At 46.8% G+C, this 23,617-nt stretch overlaps 1 protein-coding gene across 24 annotated transcripts in view; it reads right to left on the bottom strand.

Moving 5' to 3' along the window:
- Zbtb38 (zinc finger and BTB domain containing 38) overlaps nt 1-23,617 on the bottom strand; it is a 151,178-nt gene that overhangs the window by 6,684 nt on the left and 120,877 nt on the right. For 18 of the 24 annotated variants that reach the window (XM_074059049.1, XM_074059050.1, XM_074059043.1 and 15 more), the window contains one exon: nt 15,529-21,820. The exons of 3 other annotated variants lie outside the window; for them this stretch is intronic. In XM_074059049.1, the coding sequence (XP_073915150.1) occupies nt 18,230-21,820 (3,591 nt within the window). In that variant the 3' untranslated portion in view covers nt 15,529-18,229. Of the gene's footprint in view, nt 1-2,691; nt 7,634-15,528; nt 21,821-23,617 lie in introns of those variants that run through there. 3 more of the 24 variants (XR_012443091.1, XR_012443087.1, XR_012443083.1) reach the window with 2 other exon arrangements.

Below are 23,617 nucleotides of genomic sequence, written 5' to 3'. Positions count from 1 at the left end.
CTTGAACCGTTCTCTAGAGAGCTGTCATTTCCATTGAATAAGTTACAAGAAAATTTGTTAATGTCAAAATAGAAATTGCATCTGATGAGACAAATATATTTAATGGAAGTGTGGTGTAGAGAGAAAAACACTGAATTAGGAGTCCAGAGACGTGATTTAACCCTCAAGTCATGCTTGTATGTTCCCTGGTGCCATTCAAGCCCCCTTCATCTGGGTCTTGTCTTCCTCCAGCTTGTAGGGGGAGCTCCACACTCCACTACTGGAGGGAGAGCAGAGCGCCAAGGGAATTCTTACGGCCACCAAACAACTTGCGGTGTCTTTGTAATGAAAAGTAAAACAAATGCATGGTTATTAAACTACAAAGTGTCAATGTGCCTAAATTACCTTGGCTGCCTCTAGTGGTGAACGTGTCCTGGTGTGGTGGGAAATTGGGCTCTTGACTACTGTAGCCATTTGCAAAGACAAGGAGAAAGGATAAGAAGCAAGACAAGGAAGAGGTGAAAAAGAGGCCAGGACAGCACTTGACAGTGACCAGTACACACCTGTCTTTCCAGCCAGTTGGTCTCATGGACTCCTCCTAACTATAGGAGGAAGGGAAAAGTGGCACCCTGTGGACCGGGGTGATCTCTATAGTGGGATAACAGGTACAATTCTACAATTCACTCTTGGTCCTTTGGCCCTGTCACTTCCCTCCTACTTATACACATACATAGACCCCGCCCCCTCCCGCCCCCTTCCTCTCTTTCTCTGTCCTTGCTTCCAGAATAGTCTTGGTCTTGCCTCTATAACTGCAGAGACAGGACAGGAATAAAAGGCCAATTGTTAGTGCAGGAGTCTCTTAGGTGACATTCTTGGTACTTCCTGGGAAATCACTCTTTGCCCTCATCTCTGCCCCTTTCAGGGTCACTGCCATCCCCCAACCCCCTCCTCACAGTTCAATTTATCCAGCTGACGTGGGCATGCTCTTGAGGTGGATCCAGCAAAAGAAGCTGAAGGGGACTCAGTTGTGCTCCCAGACTGCCGAGTTTCTTGGGAAGGAACAAATGATGACTGTTCTGCAGAGTCGCACAATAAGCTGCTTTCTCCTACACCCGTGACCTTTACCCAGGAAGAGGCCAAGCACACTTGTCAAGTCTTTTCATTTACTGGAGAGAATCTGTGGTAAACAGAGCAAGAAGGCCCTCATTGTCATGGAGGGCTTCTAGAAGCCACGGGTTTTCCATGCAGGGCTCTTGGTTGTGTGGTCAATGGCTGTAATCCAATCTTACTGAGGAAATGGACTCCTTGAAGTAAAAAGAATTGATTTAGTTAGGCTTGGATTGGCCCGATGATCCCCAGCGTCTCGTCAGTATGGGAGGGGATTTCATAATGAACAACTTGGTAGCTTGGCCATGACCTATTCTTTCCTTCAGTGCTCACGGGCCTGATTTTGTGTGGTACATGTAGACAGTGAGCCTTGTCCTAGGCATAGCCTTTCCCCTTTGCCATGGATTGGTCTGTTGTGGGCTGCTGAGGGCCTTTGAGGAAGGCAGAAAACCCTGCCATTCTGCCCTTTCTTCTCACTTTTGGTCTTGGTGAAGACTGATGTTGGACCTGCCTTGGCTGTCCTCTAACTGTGAAGTCTCAGATGAGGCCAGAGTTGACAGGTGTGAGTAAAAGCCTGAGCCCTTGTTGATCCAACTGAGCTTCAGAATCATCCACTTCGGGACTCCTTGACTTATGTGGATGGCAGTTCAAGGCATCCTAGTTGATACACAAACTTCTTTTCCAGCTGATCCAACAGGAGCAGACAGAAACTCCTTAGCAAACAATTTAGAAACTCACGGTTTTGTTATGGCTTCAAGCAAGATGCTGGACTCCAGAGGATTTCTGAGTTACTGTGTCATTACACTACAGAGCCACTGGAAATTGTTTCAAACAATAAGCATCAGGCTAGAGGGCCTGGACAGGAATCCCCTTTCCTGTCAAGACAACAGCCTTTCCTCAGAACTGGCTTCTTTTTCTATTTGTTAAGTTCTCTGATGATTCGGAAGTCAGACCCATTCATCCACTCATCTATCCACCCATCTGCCCATCTATCCATCCAGTTATCCCTTCCTTCCAGGAGGGGAGATTTGGCATTAAGCCTCCTCCATTTGATCATTTCTGTGAGTCCATGATGGGGCCCTGGATCCCCTCAGCTGGGTGCTATGTTCTCCGTGATTGCTGTGGCAGTGACATGGGCGTGAACCGGGTGCTCTTTGACTCACATCTTCTTTCTCCAAAAGCTGGGCTCTTCTGGAGACAGTGTCAGAGGAAGCCCTTGGAGAACTCAGCCTAACAAAGATTTACCCAGTGCCAACATGCTAGGTGCATTGTCAAAGACACACTGCCATTGTGTATAGGAGTTACAGCGTCAAAATATGCAGAATGGTGCTACCACCTTAGAAGCTCCTGAAAAGAGACAAGAAGAAGAAATGCTGCCTCACTTGAGAGCAAGGACACCCAGAGAGGAAGTCACCTGTTTTACATATGTGAACATCTCTCACGCGGGACGGAAGACTTGCACACGGCTCTTTATTTCACTTCAAAAGCAAAAAGGAACAGAAGAAAAAAATAACCCTAAATGCTTTTTAATCATCATTAGAAGAAGGGAATAAAGACAGTACTTTGACTGAAGGGGATATTAATGATACTTTATGCATTTTATAATAATTGGGATGGTGCAATGAATTTGTATTTTTCACACCTCCCCTGCTGGAAGCTCTTCTAAATCATTAGTTGAAGTTCAATTCCAGTTCCACTGAGATACACCTAAGTGTGGCTTTTTTTCTGTGGGAGTATTGTGATTCGGCGTTAATCTTTTGTGTGTGTGTGTGTGTGTGTGTGTAGTACTGTGGATTGAACTCAGAGCTTGCACTTGCTAGGCAAGCACTCCACCACTTAAGCCATGCCTGCAGTCCCTTTTGCTGTTTAGTTTTTCATATAGGGTCCCCTGCTTTTACCCGGCCTCTGACCATGACTGATAAGCTGGGATTACAGCTGTGAACCATCATATACAGCCTCTGTGTTAACCCTAAAGTTTATCGTTCCTTGAAATCATTGGCTCTCACTGTGGGTTACAAATGGTCACGAAGATTCAGGATGTTTGAAGGGAAAAGTTCTGGGTGCCTTTTGGGCCTGAGCAGCTTGCTTTGTCCAACTGAGTTTGTCACAGCTCAACCTCAATGAAGGAAATCAGAACACCTCTGTCATCTCTGCTACCTAAGGAGGAACAGGAGTGCAATTCTAGCCAGCAGACAGAATTCATTGGTTTTCTAAAAATCTAAGAGTAGAATAAACTTCAAGTATGATTGGATTCAGGACTAAATCTCATCAGGACTCAGTTCACCCCCTCCTCCTGGCTCTTCTAGTCATATCTCAGCCCCAACAAGTCCCCACTCAGTTTTGGTTTTTCCTTGTGTTGGCAAGATGGTGGCAGCATCTCCACACTCTGTAACCCCTCAGCTCCATGTCCCACAGGGAAGCACATATGCCTTTTCCCTTATTGCATGACAGAGTCATGTAGTCTCATTGGCTTTGAGTGGTCACATGCCCATTGTTGGGCCAGTCATGGTGACCATGGAAATGGAATGTATTGATTGGCTCAGCCAAGGTCACATCCTTTTTTCCTCAGAGCTCTTTCAGGCAAATGGACAACTTCCTTTCCTTCCTAAGGAATTTCCTGGAACCACTGCGCCTCCATTCCTCCTTTTGGATGGTCACAGGACCATTACTTATCTGTTGTCCAGTGCCTGTGAGGTGCAGTTACCTGGTTGTCCAATTACCTGGATGGGACAGAGGCCATAGACCCTAATGGCTCCTGTACTTGGCCTTCTCACCAGGCCTGTGAGGCTGACAGCATTTTAGTCCTGGCCAGTACATGAGGAGCGTGCCATCATGTGACAATCCAGTGGTATTTCAGTGCCCTACTGCTCCCTCCACCAACCTACAAATGTGGTATCTTCCCCTTCGCCTTCATAGGTGGATGACATCAAAGCACCTCTTTGCTTTGATATGGCTTCTTTAGAGGGTTGGCAAGTCAGCCCATTATATACAGATTTTGTCTCTTGGTCCCCAGGTGGCTCATGGATCTTTCTCATTCTTTGTGGTAACTTCTCTTCTCACCTCTCTCACTGGCTGTGCCACGATATACTCCATCACGGCACCCATACCTACTCAGTGGGAGTCTTTGCATGTGCCCTCAGGCTGTGTGTGTGTGTGTGTGTGTGTGTGTGTGTGTGTGTTGGGGAGGCAGCTCCTTCCAGTGTCGCCAGATCAGACATGACATGTGTGACTACTTTCTGGAATGGTCTAAACTTCGTAAGCCAAAGTTGATGCTGGAGTTGGCGTTCTGTCTTGAGTTACGACTTGCTGTTTCTGAACATAAGCTTACTGTTATACTAAACACTCCAGGATTGGGGACATAAAGGGTGGGTAGTACCGAGCGATCTGCTGATGGCCCGCACACATTGGGTAGTGTAGCACTGACATTCATTTCCCACAAAAATATAAGCAGGGTGCAAGTGGCCGTCTGTCTGGGCCGCTTTGGAGTCCCAGGAGGCTCAGCAGTGACCTCTGCTGGCAGGATTTCCTAAGTGTCCCCTGCTAATCTGTTTGAGAGATGCCACATGGCTGTGACCTGGCCTGTGAGTTTCCATGCTAACGCTTTTACTATGGGCGGGGGCTACAGCCCTCTGGAGTCTAAGCAAGGATTTTTCTTTTTGTAGTAGCACAAGAGGGTTTCATTGTGACAATACATCGATCTACGCAAGGGTCTTCATCCCGGTCTCCTCAGGCTTCCTCTCCAACTCAGCTTGTTCACATTAGTCAGTTTTCAGATGCAAGCATATTTCATTAAAAAAATTCTCAAAAAGAACGTGGTCAGAAACAAGTGTCACGAAAACAAGTCTCTGAAATTTCTTAAGAATAACATGTTTACAACTTGAACCTGGGCGCTAGTGGCTTATGTCTGTCATCCTAGCTACTCGGAAGGGGGAGATTGGAAGGATCCCCGTTCCAGGCCAGCCCACCCAAAAAAGTCTGGAGACCCCATCTCAGTGGGGAAAAAAGCTGGATGATGTGGTGTGCGCCTGTCATCCCAGCTACAGCAGGAAGTCTAAAATAGGATTACAGACCAGGCCGGCCTGGGCAAAAAGTAAGACTCCATCTCTAAAATAACCAGAGCCAAAAGGGCTGCTGGAGTGGCTCAAGTGAAAGTGGGAACTGCAGGTGGGAAGACCCGAGTTCATACGCCAAAATAATAATAATAATAATAATAATAATAATAATAATAGTAATAACCACATCTACAACTTGAAGTGTAGTGAAAATGGGGCAGTCTAGAAGTAGGCAAAGTTTGGGACTCATAGGTGGGTTGCCCAGGAATGGCCCAGACCACCCGGCCCTGTAGGGAACCACCCATGTTCCTCCCCACTCAGGATTATTGAATGGAATTCCCCTGGTTCCTCCTTTCCCATGGGGTAAATTTTAAGAGTGCACGGAGAAGAGGAACAGCTCTCTCTGCCTCCAGATTCCACCTGGGCCCCACCATGCTCTTTCCCTAACTTTCAATAAACTCCATTTACACCCACGTGTTCTGCCATGGATTCTTTCTGGTGGAACACAAAGAATTTGGAAGCCTTCTGATCACAGACTGTACTGGTGCCATCAACAAAAACACTGTTAACCAACTTCACTTCTTTGGGGGGTGTGTGTGTGTGGTGCAGGCACTGAGGCACCCTTTGTAAGTACACAAGTTACACACAACCTATGGCCACACCTCACTGACCCACAACGAATGTGGAATGCTGGTGTCTCACAGGCCTATTTAGTCCTCCCTAAGTCAGGCTGACCCAGGCACGTCCAGGCCACTTGAAGCCATTGTGATAGGTCCTGAGGGTTCTGCTAGGTGCACTTCTGACTAAATAGCTCTTGTTCATAAAATCCTGTCCCTTTGGGCCACGTGGTGGCACTTGAGAGCCTTTCTCCAGCCACTCGCTGGCCTGTGGGTGGAGCCTGTGCAGCCATCTTCACTGTCCCTCTAGCCGGAGCTCATTGGGCCAGAAGCAAACTCCGGAGCCAGCAGGAACCAGTCCCCTGGGTGGGGGTGGAGAGGGGAGAAGCAGATTCCTTTGTCTGCAGGGCTGTCATCTTCCACCCACAGGACCTGAGAGGCAGAGGAGGCGGATCAGCTCTGGGAGGACCAAGGAACGGTGACACAGGGAGAAGGGGACACTGATGAGATGTCTGCAGAGACTGGTTTCTGCTTTTTGTCCTCCCTTAGGTTCCCTTAGACGATCCTCTCCTTCCAATGTGGCATTTGGTCCATGCACAAAAGATCCCGAGGTCCTGGACTTCTGTGCACTTTGTATTAAATACAGAGCAGGATTCTAAAAAGTTTTGCTCCACAGCTCAGCATTTGAATTACATTCATTCGAGCTACCTGGAGCCCTCAGCATACATCGAGGCCTTGACTAACAGGATTATTGGCTTACGTGAGAATTAGGTAAAAAAGTCTTTTTCTGTTTGCTTCTATCTTTTCTTCTTCTTCTTCTTGTTTTTTGGCAGTACTGGGGTTTGAACCCAGAGCCTCAGGCTTGCTAGGTAGGCACTATCGCTTGAACCACTCCACCAGCCCTTTTTTGTGAATTTTTTTGCCCTGACTGGCCTTGAACTGAGATCCTTCTGATCTCTGCCTCGTGAGTAGCTGGGATTACAGGTGTGAGCCACCAGCACCCAGCCATTTCCATTTTTTGTTATAAAAATCTGTCTAAAATGCATGCACAAAAGCAAAAGGCTGGAAACTGCTTAAATGCATCTCATTAGGAGACTGGTCAAACATCGTGGCAACCAAGCACTAGGGGGCAGTAGAGAGGGCAAGGCAGACCCAGAGGTCCCAGCACGCAGGGCTCCCCACACTCTGCCATTAAATAAATAGGTTAAAGCACTGAGTGGGAACGTGTAGTGAGCTCTCATTTACACTAGGAAAAAGGAAAAGGAAAAAACCACAAGTTCAAACACACATACACACACCTATAGACAGTACCCAAGATCAGGTGACAATTCAGCCATCAGATAAACCTGGGGGCAAACTTGGGGAAACACCCATTTTTCTCTGTGTACTCTTTTGCACTGTGCAAAAGAAATATTTTCCGAGTACACATATTAGCTTTTAAAATACACGAATAAACATATGCACTTGCAAATGCGTTAGGTCATCATAAATGTCCACACTAAGCTGGTCACTTATTCTGATTGTCACCTGTAAGTGTGGTGGTGCCATCAGGTAAAGGCTGTGGAAAGCGAAGACTGGCTACCCTTGCAGTGCCCAAAGTGGGGGACAGAGGCAGAGTGACGTGGGGGGTTGAGGAACTGAAGTTGAGGAGCTGCCAGTAAGTACACAGGGTTCTGCTTCCTGGGTGCGTTTTCAGGGCAAGGCAGGGGTGCCCTTGGACGTGGACTTGAGTTTCTGCACCTATTAAACGGTGAAAGCAATAGTTTCTTTCCAAGTTCTTCTGAATGAAAATGACAGCATCTGGCACAGGGCTTGTCAGTGAGTCTTAGCGGTATGATGAGTGTTTGGTGTCATTTTAACTGACTTCTTCAGTGTGTCCTAAAAGGAGGAATAAACCTGCGTTAGTAGAGGTTATGAGTGGTGGCTGTCCTGGGCTTGACTGCAGGTTGCTCTTTAGAAGAGATTATTGTTACAAGTATCTCTTTGAAGACTTTTTTTCTTTTGAGACAAGGTCTCACTATGCTGGCCTCAAATTTTTGAGAGCTGGGATTATAGACACATACCACTATGCCTGGCATAACTTTTTCTTTTCTTCTTGTGGTATGTGGGTTCGAATTCAGGGCTTCACGCTTGCTAGGCAGGCCTCTATAACTTGAGCCACTCTGACAGCCCTTTTTGTGTTGGCTATTTTTGGGTCTCTTGAACTATTTGCTGGTGTGGTTGGCTTTGAACCACAGTCCTCCTGCTCTTTGCCTCCTGAATAGCTAGGATTACAGGCGTGAGCCACCGGGGCCTGGTGACTTTTTCGTTTTTGAAGAGTATGCTTTCCCCTGGTTTTGAGAACTTTATTCCACTTAGTATGCACATCTTTGCCAACAACTGATAACTGGGGATAACCAATATGAGACTGAGAAAGAGAGAGAGAGAGAGGGAGGGAGCAGAAGGGGAGAGAGAATCCATCCTTAGGTCCAGCTTTTCTCAAAGCCCACTACTGTTATGTGTCACTTAACAGGATAAGATCTGAGACACGTCACCAGGCAATTTTGTCATTGTGTGACTGACTGTGCTTGCACAACTGGATGGTACAGGTTGATTACTCGATGTAGCCTTTTGATACAAGGTCAGATGCTGTAAACAGGAGCTGTGGGAGGCTGCTGCCTAACATGGCATTTCACCTCACAGTAAATCTTAACATACATTTAAACAGTAGCACATTCTAAAATAACACTAGTAAAGAGCACATGAACACGTACACCAGTAACACAGTCACTTAGGACTGTTGTAACTCCATGCCTGGTGCTTGTTAGGCAGGCGCTCTACACTTGAGCTCTGTCCCCAATCCTTTTGCTTTTAGTTTGTTTTTCAGATAGGGTCTCACACTTTTTCTCTGGCCAGTTTTGAAGCAGAATCCTCCTACCTCCACCTCCCAAGTAGTAGGGATTATAGGCATGAGTCACCAAGCTCAGTTGCATTGTAATCTTGTGGTACCGCTGACTTAGGTGGTTCATCGACTGAAACATCACAGAACACAGGACTGCATCCTTCCTATATGGTGAATAATTGGTTCTCTGTCTCTGGCAAGTGGGGAGGTCCTGACTCAGTTTCCTTATTCTTGTGCTGTGTTCAAGGCACAGAGTTCCTGTGCACATGCTGCCCACCCACCAGCCACCCCGCACCTGATCCTGACTTCAGATATGCTCTAACATGAGGCTGCCTGAGAAGAGAGTGAAGGAAACTCAGCTTCCCTCCCCATAGAAGCAGCAAAGGAAACCCCATAGCTATCCCCCACACTGAGCATGATCAGACTTCACAGCCCATCGCTTTTTCTAAGAGCAGGCTCTTAAAACTCTGCCCATGTGGGCATCTGAAACCTGCATGATGATTGGGCTCCCTAGGGGGCCTTTCAGAGGTCCCAGAGCAGAGGGCCCTGTTGAGAACAAGTGGAAGGATTTTAGTGGGGCTCTGATGATGGGCACGTGGTGGTCCCTTCCATCCTCCCAGCCCACCCTTGCACAGCAGGGAAGGACTTCTTTGTGACCTGAGAGGCTCCTCTTGTCACTGCTCAGGAGGTTGACAATCCCAGAAGTGGCTTAAGACTTGAGTTGGCTCTCCTTCTGTGATAGCAGCTAGTCCACCCCCTCTCTGAAGATGCTCCCCATTAGGGTGACCAATTGTCCTCTAATGAGCAGTCAGTTTTACTGGTGAAAGGCCTGCATCTTGGAAAAAGCCTCAGGACCAGGTAAACAGGGAAGGTTGGTGACCATGGGTGGCAAATCCGTGCATTTGGCAGGTGACTCCCTTTGACAGCTCATCCTGGGAGTGTGGAATTTAAAAAGCCAGCTCCGGGCTCAGCCTGGCAGAGCTCCTGTCTGACAGCAGAGGCAGAGTGGAAAGTGGATTTTCCCACTGGTGAGGATGCAGGGGAAAAGGAACCCTTGGATCCTGTAAGTGAGAATGTAAATTAGTGCAGCCACTATGGAAACCAGTATGGAATTCCTTAAAAAACTAGAAGTAGAACTGCCATATGATCCAGCCATACCACTCCTGGGTATGTGCAAAGGAATGCAAGCCCACATACAACAGACTCCTGCACACCCATGTGAACAGCAGGACTGTTCACTATTGTCAAGCTCTGGAAGCAGCCCAGGTGTCCACCAGCTGATGAATGACAAAGAAAATGTGGTATATCCACACAGTGGAGTATTATTCAGCCATTAAGAAGAAAGAAATGATGTCATTTGCAGGGAAATAGATGGAACTGGAGAGCATCATGTTAAGTGAGCCCGACTGAAATATACAAACATTGAATGTTCTCTCTCACATGTGGAAGCCAGACCTTAAAACACACACACACACATACACACACACACACACACACACACACACGTGTGAAACGGGGACCCTTGGGGGTGAGAGCCAGTGGTCGGGGATGAAAGGAGAGGGTGAAGGGGGAGTGAATGTGGTCACTTTTTCACGCTTGTATGAAAACAGAATAATGAAACCCACTGAAGTTGTTTGAAGGGGGAGGGATGAGAAGGATAATAGAGGGGGTGATCTTAATGAAAGAACATTACATGCATGCATGGAAATATCTCAATGGAACGCCTCCGTGCAATTAATATATGCTCATTTTTAAAAGGGGGAAGAAAAGAAAATGGATTTTCCCAAAGAGCAGTGCTGAGGGCAGGAGCAAAGGCAAGCAGAGGTCTGAGGGACTTTCTTTCACATGGCACCGTGAGGCCGGGGTTATTAAATTCTGTATTGAGAAATGACTCTTGATCAGTCGATGGGGGTGGGGTGGACATTCCAACACGGACAGGAGCTGCACACAGTGTGATGAACGGCCAGGTGTCTCGGGAGTGGTGACAGCCACCTCCTGCCCCACCCCCAATGTGTGCGGGGCCTGGGGCAAGTGCACAGATGGACCTGGATCTCACGTGTCAATATTTAACAGTTATAAAGTGGGCTCTTAATAAAATGTTTTCTTTTTCTCCTAACCTGTACCGGGTCTCTGGTTGGCAGATTTGGGAGACAGCAGCTGCTCCATGAAGATAAGCCAGCCTCGTCCGGCGACACCCGCATTGCCTGTGTGAAGTGACCAGTCTTTTGAGAGAGACCCGGGATTTCCTTGCCCTTCCATCAGAGGGGCCAGGACATGTGTAAGGTCACTGACCCAGACTTCCAGGCTGTGATATTACACACCAGGGGCACCGAGGGGCCTCGAAGACCCTTCCAGTGGCTGATGTGCACCTCAGATCCAACTTTCTGGTCTAAGTCCTGGGTTGCCCCCCCTTCCTGACCCATTGAGTGAAATGGCTGAAAGTTTCAGATTTTAATCATTTGTAAGGAAAAAAACCACGCGTGTATTTCCATTCCCTCCTGATGAGAGGAAAAGCAATAGCATGAAGTCTCCATTGGGCCACACAGGCCTATCTTCACCCCCAAAAGGAAAGAGAGCCCTGTGCTAGAGCTCTCCATTCCGGTGTTTAGAGTATCTTGCCTGCTGCTGAATCCCTGATAGGTTAACTCCAGGGTTCTTTGGCTCCACCATGAATAACGCTGGGCTCTTACACACCAGGCTTTGCTAGGAGGACCTGGCTCCAGGCCCTGGAACTCAGCTGCCTGGGATTAACTCAGGCTCTCCACACACTGGCTGTGCAACACTGGGCAAGTTACTTCACTTCTCTGTGCCCTGGTTTCCTCCTTTGATTATCCCTTGCAGTTTATCTCTGAAGAGAGCACCATTCATTCGTTCCTTCCAACCGTGTATGTGCCTGTCACCCCACATTGAGAAGTACAGTCCACCCCCAGCCTCACTGAATTTGGACTGGGCTCTGGCTGCTTTTGACATTAGCCGGGCCAAGCTTGTAGACGACTCCAGCCCTACCAGAGAGGCCCATCTGTGATCCCAGTGAAACCACAGAACCATGTGAAATAATAATAAATGTTTTTTTTTTCAAGCCACTAAGTTTTATGACACTGCAGAGCAAAACCCTGAGGTTTTGATGGCAATGATAGGGTCTCTCTTGCAGGTTGCTATGAGGATTAAGTGAGTTAATATAATCAGATATTTACAACATTGCCTGGCAATGCTAATTGCCACACAGAAAATGTTGGATTAAAAAAAAAAAAAGAACGACCCAGGACTCTGCAAGTATTAAGAGTCTCTAGTGAACAAGCCCTCATTTTGAGGAAAGGACAGCAGGTGTCACGGCCCCAGTTCTGTGTCTTAAAAACGATCTAGTTAATGTACAGTCAGTCTGTGGAGGTGAAAAGAGATTCCTGCAGAGTAAAAAACTCAGGGTTACTGAGCCTGGGCAATTCCTTTATCTCCTCTAGGCCTGTGTCCATGGCTTCCAAGTGAAGATAAGTCACCATGACAGGACAGTTGGGAGGGACGAATGGGAAAACGGTGGCAAAGAGCTTTGGAGGCCACAGATTTTCTGTTTTGTTTTGTCTTGACTTTCTGCAATGCTGGGGATCCACTCAGGGTCTTGCATGGCTAGTCCAGCACTGCCACTGGGCTACACTGCCGGCCCTTTAGTCTTACTGAGACACCTTATTCTGACCCCTCCATTTCTTCCTGCTTCTCTGCCTTGGTCTCGTGGGCAGACTTTGATTCAACTTATCTTTCAAGTATAGGTGTTCTCTGGGATTCTGGCTTCTTTCTCATACAAGAAGCTTGCATTTCCCTAGTTACAACAATTCTAGAACCCAAGATGACCCTGGATCCTTCCTGTCCTCACTTTCTGGGTCTCATGTACCATTCAATATCAAGTCCCACTGATTTTATCTCCTTTATCACCCAACTCCTCTTTCTCCCCATCTTCACTGCAACCATAGGATCCAAAGCACTATCACCCCAGCCTGGATCTTGGTGACAGCTTTCTAACTGTGCTCTCTGGCCACTGGTCTCCCCCAAGCTGTTCTTGACATTTCAACCACAGGGACAATTTTGTAATACGAAACTGATTCAAATACCCCTTCTTGTCCCAGCCAGCTTGAAACCATTCATTAGTTTTTTTTCTCTTTTTCTAATACTGGGGGTTAAGCTCAAGGCCTTACACATTCTAGGCAAGTGCTCCACCACTGAGCTATCCACCCCCCCCACCCCCACCCCCACCCCAGTGGCTTTCTGACGCTCTGTGTAATATCCAAATCCTTATGCCTGCTCTGGCCCTGTCCTCCAGTCTGATCTTAAGTCCTTTCTTTTGCTTTCTGGCCATCACTGGTGTCCTCTTCAGAGGCAGACATGATGGATACCATTCCCTTCTCTTTCTTTCCACTGGTGTTCATCTTGCAGATCTCAGCTCAACGGTTACTTCTTCAGGACTGGCTTTCCGTGAACTTCCAGACAAGGTGACATGTTTTCCCATTAGATGTCCTCAGAGCTCTGCCCTGGTCTGTTCACTACACAAAGTGCAGCCCTCTCCAACACATCAGATCCTTTCATTCTCTGCTCAAGCCCTCCGAAGGTGACCCATCTTGCTCAGGCCTTGTGGAACCTCTGTCTGACCTCACCACCTACTACCTAACTTGTCACCGCCTCTCCCACTGCCCTTGTACTGTCAGCACAGCAGTTCAGTCTCTGGGAAGGCCCACAGGACTTGGCCATGTGTCCTCCTCCTGCTTTTCCACGCTTACCAACCAAAGCCAGGCTTTTAAAGAGAAACTCTCCATCCACCTGTGGCTCCTTCATTCTAATTCCTTCAACTTGAACCTGACCCATCTGTGAAGCCCCAGTTCAGTACCACTCCTCTCTGTTCTGGTCTGCTGGGAGCCCAGGACTCTGTTTCATAATTATTGCCCCATCAGTCTCTTTCACCAGACTTACGTAACTTGAATGCACAGGCTGCTTCTTACATCTCTGTAGCCCTACCTTGGTAAAATTCTGACACTTAAGTTGAATATATGAATGAAAATTCAACATGCTAGCATTGCTCTATCGTTAAGATCTCTGCCAACTTGTTTCTTATGACAGGAATAAAATACTTAACCCGACAATTATTCAGAATGAATAAATTTTAACTTTATTGAAAAATGGTAATTTTGATTTCTCAAAAAACATTCTAAATAGAACGGAAGTCTCCAATCTTATTAATGAAATAAATATCCCCATTTGTTTTCCCATCAGTTGTCTTAAGTTTGAAAAATTTGCACACCAACACATTTGCTCAATGATCATTTTGCTTGAAGAATTGGGGTCAGAGGGCAAACTAGGCAGGGATCCCAGGGAGCTTCTCTCCCCAGAAGGGGATTAATACATGGCCAGGATTTGGAGAGAGGGTAAAAAGTTCTCAGATATGGACAGAATTGAAGGGGAAGAACTGTTGCCTCTGCAAAGAGAAACTGATAGGAGACAGAGAGGAACCAATAGGTGATGAGTAATTTAAACACTAATTTTAAAAACAGCACTGCCATGACTTTTTCTTTTTTGGTGTACTGGGATTGGAACTCAGAGCCTTGCTCTTTCTAGGCAGCCGCTCTACCCTTCAGCCACACTTCCAGCCCTTTTTGCTTTAGTTATTTTTCAGATAGGGTCTCGCCTAGACCGTGATCCTACTATTTATGCTTCCCATATAGCTGGGATGACAGGTGTGCATCACCACACCCAGATGTTGGTTGAAATGGGGTCTTATGAATTTTTTGCATGGGCTGGCCTCAAACCTTGATCCTCCCGATCTCCATGTTTCAAGTAGCTGGGATTATAGACAGGAGCCACCTTGCCTGGCTTGCAGGATTTAATTTGCAATTAATTGTTATAAGTTCTGTCAATATTTAGTCTGTTGTAATGATGGATAATGAAGTTAATTTTTAGCAGATAAGTGTTATCTAATTTTGGGTAAATCTGGTTTGGCTGCCCTTCAAATACAAAATCCTCTGGCCAGCCACTGGTAAGCCTGGTCATTTGAATGACTTCCCCTGTGTTGGCTGCTCCCATGTCACAGCCTCCCTGCAGCCCACACCCCGTTGTGACTAACTACAGCAAGACATCTGAGCTGGGGTTGTGAACATAGCCTGTGACGATGGAACAGATTTTTTCACGTGTAAAATTACTAGCTGATAATGGCATTGAATTGTAATTTCACTCCAGAGTCAACAAGCACACAAGGTGAACACTGTTCAGAACTGGTTTCCTAGGGCCATTGCTCTAGACATGAGAGACAGAGGCCTGAGTCAGGTGAAGCTGAGCCTGAAACTTCCCTCAAGCCTGTGCCATGGCGTCACAACCCTGCCTTCCCCTCAATGGGCCTCCTCCCTCACCCGCAGCTCGGCTCGCACTGAACACTTTTCTCCGAGGTGCTGAGAAGGAACAAACACAAGGGCTTTGGAGTGAGGCAGACCTGGGTTGTATCCTGGCTCTCTCTGGCTATATGACCTTCTCAAAGTCAGTAAAAAAAGATGATGAAGTCCACTCAGGGGTAGGGGCTGAGAGTGAATAGCCTCTGTAAAAAATGGCCAAATGCCTGGTACTCCTTCAATGTAATCAGTTTCCCGTGGGTGAACAGAACACAATTCTTTGAAGAGAGCATTTCCCTCTGATCATCATTCCAGTATCGGGCCTAGCCGAAGCACTCAATTATCAGAAGCGGTCCATGTGTCTTACACCGTTTTTAATACCATAATCCATTTGAGTCCTAAGCATGTCAGTAGTGCATGAGATGTGAATGAGGAACAGAAATATACTGAATGAATAATAAGTGTAACAAAGCTGTAACTCACACAGATGTAACAGCTGTACAGAACGTGAGGACATTTGAAAAGAGACTTGATGTAGGAATAAGCTATTTTAATCAAGCAAAAACAAATTTATGTTCATTATCTCTAAAAATAAAATTAGACTTTTCCAACTCTTAACATCTGCATTTAATAATATCTTCTAACCAAAATACAGATGCTAAACCAGCAAATGACAGCATCTCTTGTACAGCATACAGTATGTCCACTGTTTACACTTACTTAAACTCGGCTTGGTCATTATGTATGTAGTCAATGCGTACTTAAACATCACTCAGAGAACTTTCACGATCAACAAAAAAATGTGTCCAGGTTGTCTTAAAACGGCTCTGCTATAAATTGTATAGAGTATACAGAATTACAAAGTCAAGTATTTTTTTATCAAAATATACACCCCTCCCTGAAACTAACACAAGCTATCAACATTTTAAATGAATAATACAGTTATAGAAAATATTTGCAAAATTACTTTTTTCCATGTATAAATATTCTGCCATGTGTACTTTGGTCTAGAATTATCAGCATACAAGTTCACTTAAAAAATATCCACATATAAGGGCTGGGAGACATCATTACATATAATTTATATTTGTAATTAACTCAAATTGAAATAACTAAAATACATAATTGATTTATTATCCTAACTGAGATAAAACAAATTAGTGGATCACAGGATTGCTTATTCAATATTCTAATTATCAATTCAAAAGTGATTTTCATAAGCCCTTGGTGACTATCTCCTTAACAAACCCAAACAGATGGTCCAGGTATACATATATACAACATATAAAATAAATCTGAATTCGTTTGCATCTTCCCATTCTTCTCTACTGTATAATACTGAATGTAAGTGAAAGTAGATGAACAAAAGATAAATGCAGGTACAATATTGGGATTCCTTAATGGCAAAGTACTACAGTAGAAAAAGGTCAACTTGAATCATGTCCTTTTCTGGGTGTTTAAATGTTTCCCTGCCCACTCAAATTCATACTAAGCCTTCTTCATGGAGACATCACAACACTGGTTGAGAGAAACCGGAGTCCTTTGAGCTACTTCTTCATGAGGATAACCTTCCAACCTTGGACGACCTTGGGTTTCCATCTGATAAATCTGATGTGCTGGCTGCCCTTGAACTGAGTTCCGAATTCTGCTCACACTGGTGATCAGAGGATAGGGATGGCCTCTCTCTCCCTCTTATTCTGGCAGTTTGAAGAGTCAAAAATCATGAGCTACAGCTTCTCAGGACCTCAGTCCACATGAAATAATATTCTGTAGGGCAGTGCTGATGGTGTGGGTCAGTGTAAAAGAACATTAGGAAACTTAAGCACATTTTTAACAAGGGAGCTAGATGTCTGAACATAGAAGATAAAGCGTCGGGCTTTGTGGATGTATTTGAATCCTATAAACTAGGGACAAAACCTTGCCACCCCACATCTCACTTCCCCACCCCTCAGAAACAAAGCTACCGTGTGAGGCAAGTAAGGTCCTCGTTCCTCTTCCCGTGCCAGGCATTAAGGGTGTGGGGTTTCTCCCGTCCTTTTATTTAATCCTACTATGTCCTTGTGAGCTGCACGATCTCCAAGTTGGCTAGCAATTGCAGGGATTAGGCTCTCTGTCACTTTCAAGTGCCTGGGAATTCACCACCACAGCTGTGTCTTGGGCCCAACCTCCTGGACACTCCTTCAGGGGAAGGAGACACATCAGCTTATTGGAGCCCTTGAGTCTGTTTGGAACAGCACCCCCACATCCGTGGCCTTTCAATGAGTGGAAGACTGCAGAGAGTTTCAGGCGAACTGGACCCTCTTCGTTCTCTGCGGTGGGGCCGCTGCAAAGTATTCTAAGGCCCAGTTATCAAAGGTAAGTCCTGGGGAGGCCTCCTCCGTAGATAAGGCAGGACCTATGGTTCTGTGACTTGAGCAGGCCAGCTCTAGTAACAGCTCGGCCATGCGTCCGGCATCCCAGCCTGAAGCACACGCATGCTCTTAAATCAGATTCAGTGTGCATCCTACTAAGTTTCATGCCGGTCCTCATCTTGTGCAGATCTATAGCTCGTTAGAATTCTCTACGGGGGGTGTGGACCGTTCAAAGTTCCAGTGATGTGTATCTGTATCTTACAAAGGCTATGATGTAGAAAAGTAGTTCTAGCTAATGTGTGAAAGTCCTACTGTAGGTTACTCATTACATACGTTTTCAGCTACATCGTTAAGTATTTCATTTGGATCCATTAATTTAAACAAATTTGAGTAGTGCAGAAGCTGGATGGGAATAAATACTGTCAGAATGCATTTACCGGTTAATGTTATTTTGAAAATACTATCCTGATATCTGAGCTTTATTTTCACCAGTGACTAAAGACAGTGCAGCAGCCAGTTCCTATTTGCATCAACTAGAAAGTCTAAAATTAGGTTAAGATTCCACTCCTGTTTTCACGGGGAGAAATACCACAGCTAAGAACTTCATTAACTTTCCCCAGGTCCTTAGATGTGGGAAGATTCAGCTACTTTGTTTCTGTGCCCTTTGCATGAAGTCAGTGTTAACACCCAAAGTAGATCTCAGTATCCTTTTTTTTCTGGAGTTTTCACAAATGAGACTTAAAAAAAAAAAAAAAAAACCAACAAAAATAAAAACATTTCACTCCTTCATGACTGTTATGTGAACAAAAGAAAACTAAACTTAAAAACAACTTAAAAAATCCCACAAACTTATCTACTGGAAGATTTTTCTAACTGGGATTGCTCAAAGGACACTGTCAGCCATGGTTTGTCCACTGTCCTTTTGGTCACTGTCATCTGAATCAACGTCATGTGTATTTTCCAAGGAATCTGAGTTTTCGTGGCATGCGTCACCTGTTTTCTCAGGCTTACTTGAGGTTTTGAATAAGTGTTTCTTTTGGTGCATCCCGAGGGCAGCAGCTGTTTTGCAGATCTTGGGACACTGGAAGCAAGCAAAGCCTTTCCCGTCATGCTCCCGAATGTGCCTCCGCTCGTGATTCCTTTTGGTGGAAAGATACAAAAACCCCTGCAGGCAGAACTGACAGTGGTAACGCTTCTCCCCAGTGTGGATTCTCTCGTGGATCTTCAGGGTCTCGTTCAGCGTGAAGGCCTTGTTGCAATACTGACAGACGAACTCCTTCACGCCCAGGTGGATGCGTTCGTGTTTCTGAAGGTTTCCTTGCACAGAGAAGCAGCGTCCGCAGGTCTTGCACTGGTACGGCTTCTCTCCTGTGTGACACCTCATGTGCATTTTGAGCGTGGACGGGCTCTGGAATTGCTTGGTGCAGAGCTCGCAGACGTAAGGCTTGGAAGTGAGGTGCTGGTGGGGCTTGCCTGGGTGTCCAGCACCCACCGCCTTGTCTCCATCACAGAGTTCACACTGCAGCTTGGGCATCTCTTCATTTTCCTCTTCCTCCAAGGCCTTCTCTGGGGGTGGCCTCCCCACGGCACAGTCCAGCTCTGCGGGGTCCTTATACTTGTGACTTGGGCTCCTGTCCCCGGGCTCTTTCCTCCAGTTGACTTTCCTCATTTTTCTCAACTGTCTGGATTTCTTTTTGGGCTTGTAGTTGTAGTAAGGGCGCCATGGCTTGTCTGTGGAGTCCTGGTCACTTGCATCATCAAAGACTTCGCTCATCTCCACGCACTCGGATTGGCAAAGTTCCAGGGGGCTGTCTGCAGGAGCTTCTGGGTCACTCTCCTGGGTGTGTGGCTCATCCTTCATCTGATACTTGGGTCTTCTCCCTCTTTTGTAAAACAATTTGGATCCAAGGATGTGCCTTTTGACAATGGCTTCATTCCCAATTTTCACCGTTATTTGGCAGAGGGGTGCAACGTTGCTATTTGTGGAGGTCCCGGGCAGAGCAGGTTTTGCAATGTAGGTTTCAATCTTACTGGTTTCTTCAGCAGTACTTGTGGTTTTGCTCACTGCCCCTCCAGCATCTGCAATGTGTTTTGACTCCTCTGCCACTTCTCCCCTGTTACATGCAATCGGTTTCTTTTTCTCCTTAATGCTTTTGGGTCTGCTTGCAAACCTGCCCACCTTATCTGTCTCAGGCTTGCTGTCGTCTTTCAGGGACTGACTGACAGCCGGGTCTGAAGAGGCTCTGTGGTTACTGCTGGTCATTGCAGTCACAGCATTGCTGTGCACGATCACAGATGAAAACTGGCTGCTGTGCACGATGACAGACGGTGCTGAGCCCCCATAGCTGATGACAGAGGCTGCCTTCTCACTGCCATTACTCAGAGATGACACGGGCACATCCCCGGCCTGGACTGCAGGGCTGACAGCATTTTCAGTGGAAGACATGGGCACTTCGGTGGAGCAAAACTTACTGGCAAGACCAGCTTTCAGTGACTCCTCTCCCCATTTGGTGCCCTGTGCATTTTGGTCATTGGCAGAAGTGGGTGCGTCCTGACGTGATGTTGCCAGCGGGGTGGCTGCACTGTGGGTCAAGGTGTTCACACTGTCCTGAAAATTCAGTGTAGGTAGTTCAGAGCTGTGTGAGTTCCGGCCAACGTAGGCGCCAGGTGTAGACTCACTGGCTTGACTGTTTTCTTGAGCATTCTCATAAGAAGAAGAATTCCGGTAGCTCTTGTAAGGGGCTCGCTTGCATTTCATAGGCAGCAGCCTGTACAGTTTATACGGATAGACGGTGGGCTTCAAGCCTCCGTTTGCTGTTTTTTTACTGATGGAAAGCCTGTGGTCTATGGCGTGGAAAGACTTCTGATGGTTCTTTAGTATGTAGTAGGTCATGAAAGTTTCCAGACAGAAAATGCACTGATACCGCCTCTCCCCAGTGTGCCAGATTTCATGTCTTGTCCTGTACTCTGCCAAAGCAAACACTTTGTTGCAGTAATGGCAAGGGTACGTTCTCCTCCAGGAGTGAACGTTCGCGTGTCTCCGGAGGCTGGACAAAGTCACGTAACTACGTTTGCACACGACGCAGCTGTAGAGCATTTGCCCGTTCACAAATTTAACCATGTGGTCTGTGTCTGGCAAGGTACTTCCGGTACTGGGAAATTCACCAACCCGATTTTCAGGGAGTAAAGCCTCTGCATCTGGGAAGGCGTCTCCGCTCTGCCCAATAGTGGGATAGTTTTCTAAAAAGCGTGGGTTTGCCCCTGGGACGGGCACATGGCTTGATCGCATACAGATCTGCTCATGCCGGTCCAACCTGTTCACCGTGGTGAACTGTTTGTTGCAGTACTGGCACACCAGAGGCTCCTGGGTAGGCTTGTGAAGTTGCATATGGGCACTGAGCAGAGTGCTGCTTTCGAAGGATTTGGAACAGCAGCTACAGTTGTAAATGAGAGGTGGCACCTCGGTGGCTGGTGGCCCTGACTCATCAGAGGGCAGATTTTCATCTTCTCTGGGCAGGTGGACGTCTTCGTGGATGGGAGATTTTGAATGAGAGGGCACTGCAGCTGGCTGGGGACTACTTTCTTGATTGACCTCTGGGTCAGGTACTGGAGGGGCTGCTGTCTTTTCTGCAGTGGAGTCAGAGTCCTGGGGTAGGGAGAGTGTCTTTGGCTTTCGGCATGTCTTCGGTTTGGTGGCTCCTGGAGCCTCACCACTTTCTTTCCCCGTTTTGCCAGGGGCGCTGCTGTCGCTGTCCTGTTCACGTGCTGGCTGGCTTCTGTAAGGCTCAGTGATGGAGGACACCGCATAGGAGTGCTCGGCCAGCGTGCGCACGGGCTCCGCCTCGTGACAGACCTCTGTCCTCTCTAGACAGAGGCTGCCCGTTCTCATGGAGTCAGACATTTTTTTAAAGTTTGCCCGCAGGTCCAGTGGAGAAAACATGTTATTACTATTTTCTGTTTCAATGATGGAAAATGCATTTGTGATCCTGGGCCCGTTAGCGATGGCTGGCTCTTCGTGCCTTTTCTCGTTTTTTTCTTCTTTAACCACGCCCTTCTCGGTGATGCAGAATACATAGGGGCCTGGGGAATTTGCAAAGCTGCGGTCGGTGAGGTCTTCCAAGAATGATATTCCCAGCTTCTTCCCAGCAGCTACGAGGTCCGTGACTGTCTCCTGTCTCCTGACGACCACGGTGGAGCTGTAGATGTAATTGAGTATCTCCGTAAACACCTCGGCTTTGAGGTCATCCAGCTCGAGGACGTGGCTGGAGATACAGATGGTGTGGCTCCAGAAGATGTTTTTGAAATAAAGGCTTGAAGCGGCCAGGACATTGCTGTGGGCTTTGAACTTGGTATCCTCCACGATGATGGTGACGTCACATAAAATGCCCCGGATGCGTTGCTCATTCAAGATGGAGAGCACTGTGTCACTGTGAAGGTTGTCCTTGAGGTCCCTGGAAAGGGACATGACTGTCATCTGAAACAAGAGCAGAGAAATGGTCAGAGTCCCTGGCACAGTGGCTTCCTCCTTTCTCGACTAGTTGCAATTCTGAGACCTTTTCTTGGGGGGAGGGTGGGTGTGTGTGTGTGTGTTTGTGAGAATTCAGGTTTTTATTTCACTCTATCACTCTTCCCAAGACTTGGGGTCAACAGTAGGAACTAAATCATTTTTTGCTCCAGACTGTCCTCATGGCATTGCTCGCGCCCTCCAAGAACTTTTCTCTGCCTCCTCCAAAGCTGTGCTGTACCTCCATGTCCAAATTTGGGGAGGGGGAGTTTTTGCCATTCCAAATGTGCAGGGGCTCCTCTAGGCTCAAGGCTGCTGCCTGGGACCGCTGGAATTGGGCGGGTTCATGGTCTTCCACAAGCCTCCTGTTTCCGTTCAGCCTTTCTTTTATTTTTCTTTCGCAGTGCTGGGGATTGAACCCAGAGCCTTGCATACACTAGGCAAACGCTCTACCCTCGAGCCACACCCCAGCCCCTCCTGTTTTCAGAGATAACCCTGATGATCTAATCCAAACATAGTACAGGAAGCAGGAAAATGATCTGAAAGATTTTCCTAGAGGTAATTGGTACCTATATGTGAAGGTGCTGCCTGCTCACAGAGGCAGCAGGGGAGCAGCCATGCTAACTTGTGCTCTGACAGGCCTCTCTATGGGGGGTGGCCATCTGAATCACTGAGCCTCACCTCCAGGGACACCCCTTCTCTCTGCACCAGAGGCCCTGGTGGGGACTGCCCCATTCCTGGTCTGAATTCCCCTTCAGTATAGCCAAAGCAGACTATGGTTTTCAAAAAGAGAGAGAGAGAGAGAGAGAGACAGACAGACAGACAGACAAGACACAGAAATAAAACCAGGAAAGTATGTTTCTAAGTCTACAATAATGAATGCCATCACAGGTTCCTAAGTTAGACAGCATAAAGGCATGGTGGCTTTCGTTCTTGTCTGACGGTCCCATCTTTGCTCTTCCTTACCTGTGTTATTCTGTGTTATTCAGATTTTCTCACTGCTGTGACAGATACCGGAGCAAAACAACTTAAGGGAGGAAGAACTTATTTTTGTCTCTGGTTTTAGTCATCATGGTGGGGAGGGCGGGGCAGAGCACAGCAGCTCACATCATGGCAGCCAGGAAGCAGAGAGAGTGATGATTCCTACATTTGGGGCTTTCTCTTTTCCCCCCTTGACCTATGGGAAGGTGCTGCCCACATCCAGGGCAGGTCTTGCTCTCTTAGTCAATTCTCTCTGGAAATACCTTAACAGACACACATCTAATCTAATCAAACTGACAACCGAGACTGATCACCACACTCTCTCTCACACGCACATACACCAGTGGGGGCAAGTATCTTATTATTCTCTACATAAGTCCTATACTGGGAGCCCGGGATGACCAGAACCTCCTAACTGATACTCCCATCAAGATGACCAAGGCAGTGGCCTCTTATCTACCCACTGTGAGAAGTCCATAGTGACCTGAGATAGAAATGAAATTAATATTTTCCTAAGCATGATGCATCCAGTTCTGTTCTAGAACCTTTCTCTTAAAAAAAAGCAAACAGCAACTCACTATATTCATTACCTACTCATATAGCATCCTGCAGTTAAAAAATAAAACTGACAAACACCTCCCCCCCCCCGGTCTACAGATTAAACTAGCTATTCCCTCCATTTCTCTGTGCTATGTGTGAGCTGTCTCCAGAAAGCCACACAGCTTGGTACACTTCTCTAACTGCCCATGGTACAACTCCCTAGCACTGGGGCACAGCATTTAGCTT

Source organism: Castor canadensis, chromosome 17, assembly GCF_047511655.1.
Source record: "Castor canadensis chromosome 17, mCasCan1.hap1v2, whole genome shotgun sequence".
In the NCBI taxonomy this organism is placed as follows: Eukaryota; Metazoa; Chordata; class Mammalia; order Rodentia; family Castoridae; genus Castor; species Castor canadensis.
This window is presented reverse-complemented; position numbering and strand designations above follow the sequence as displayed.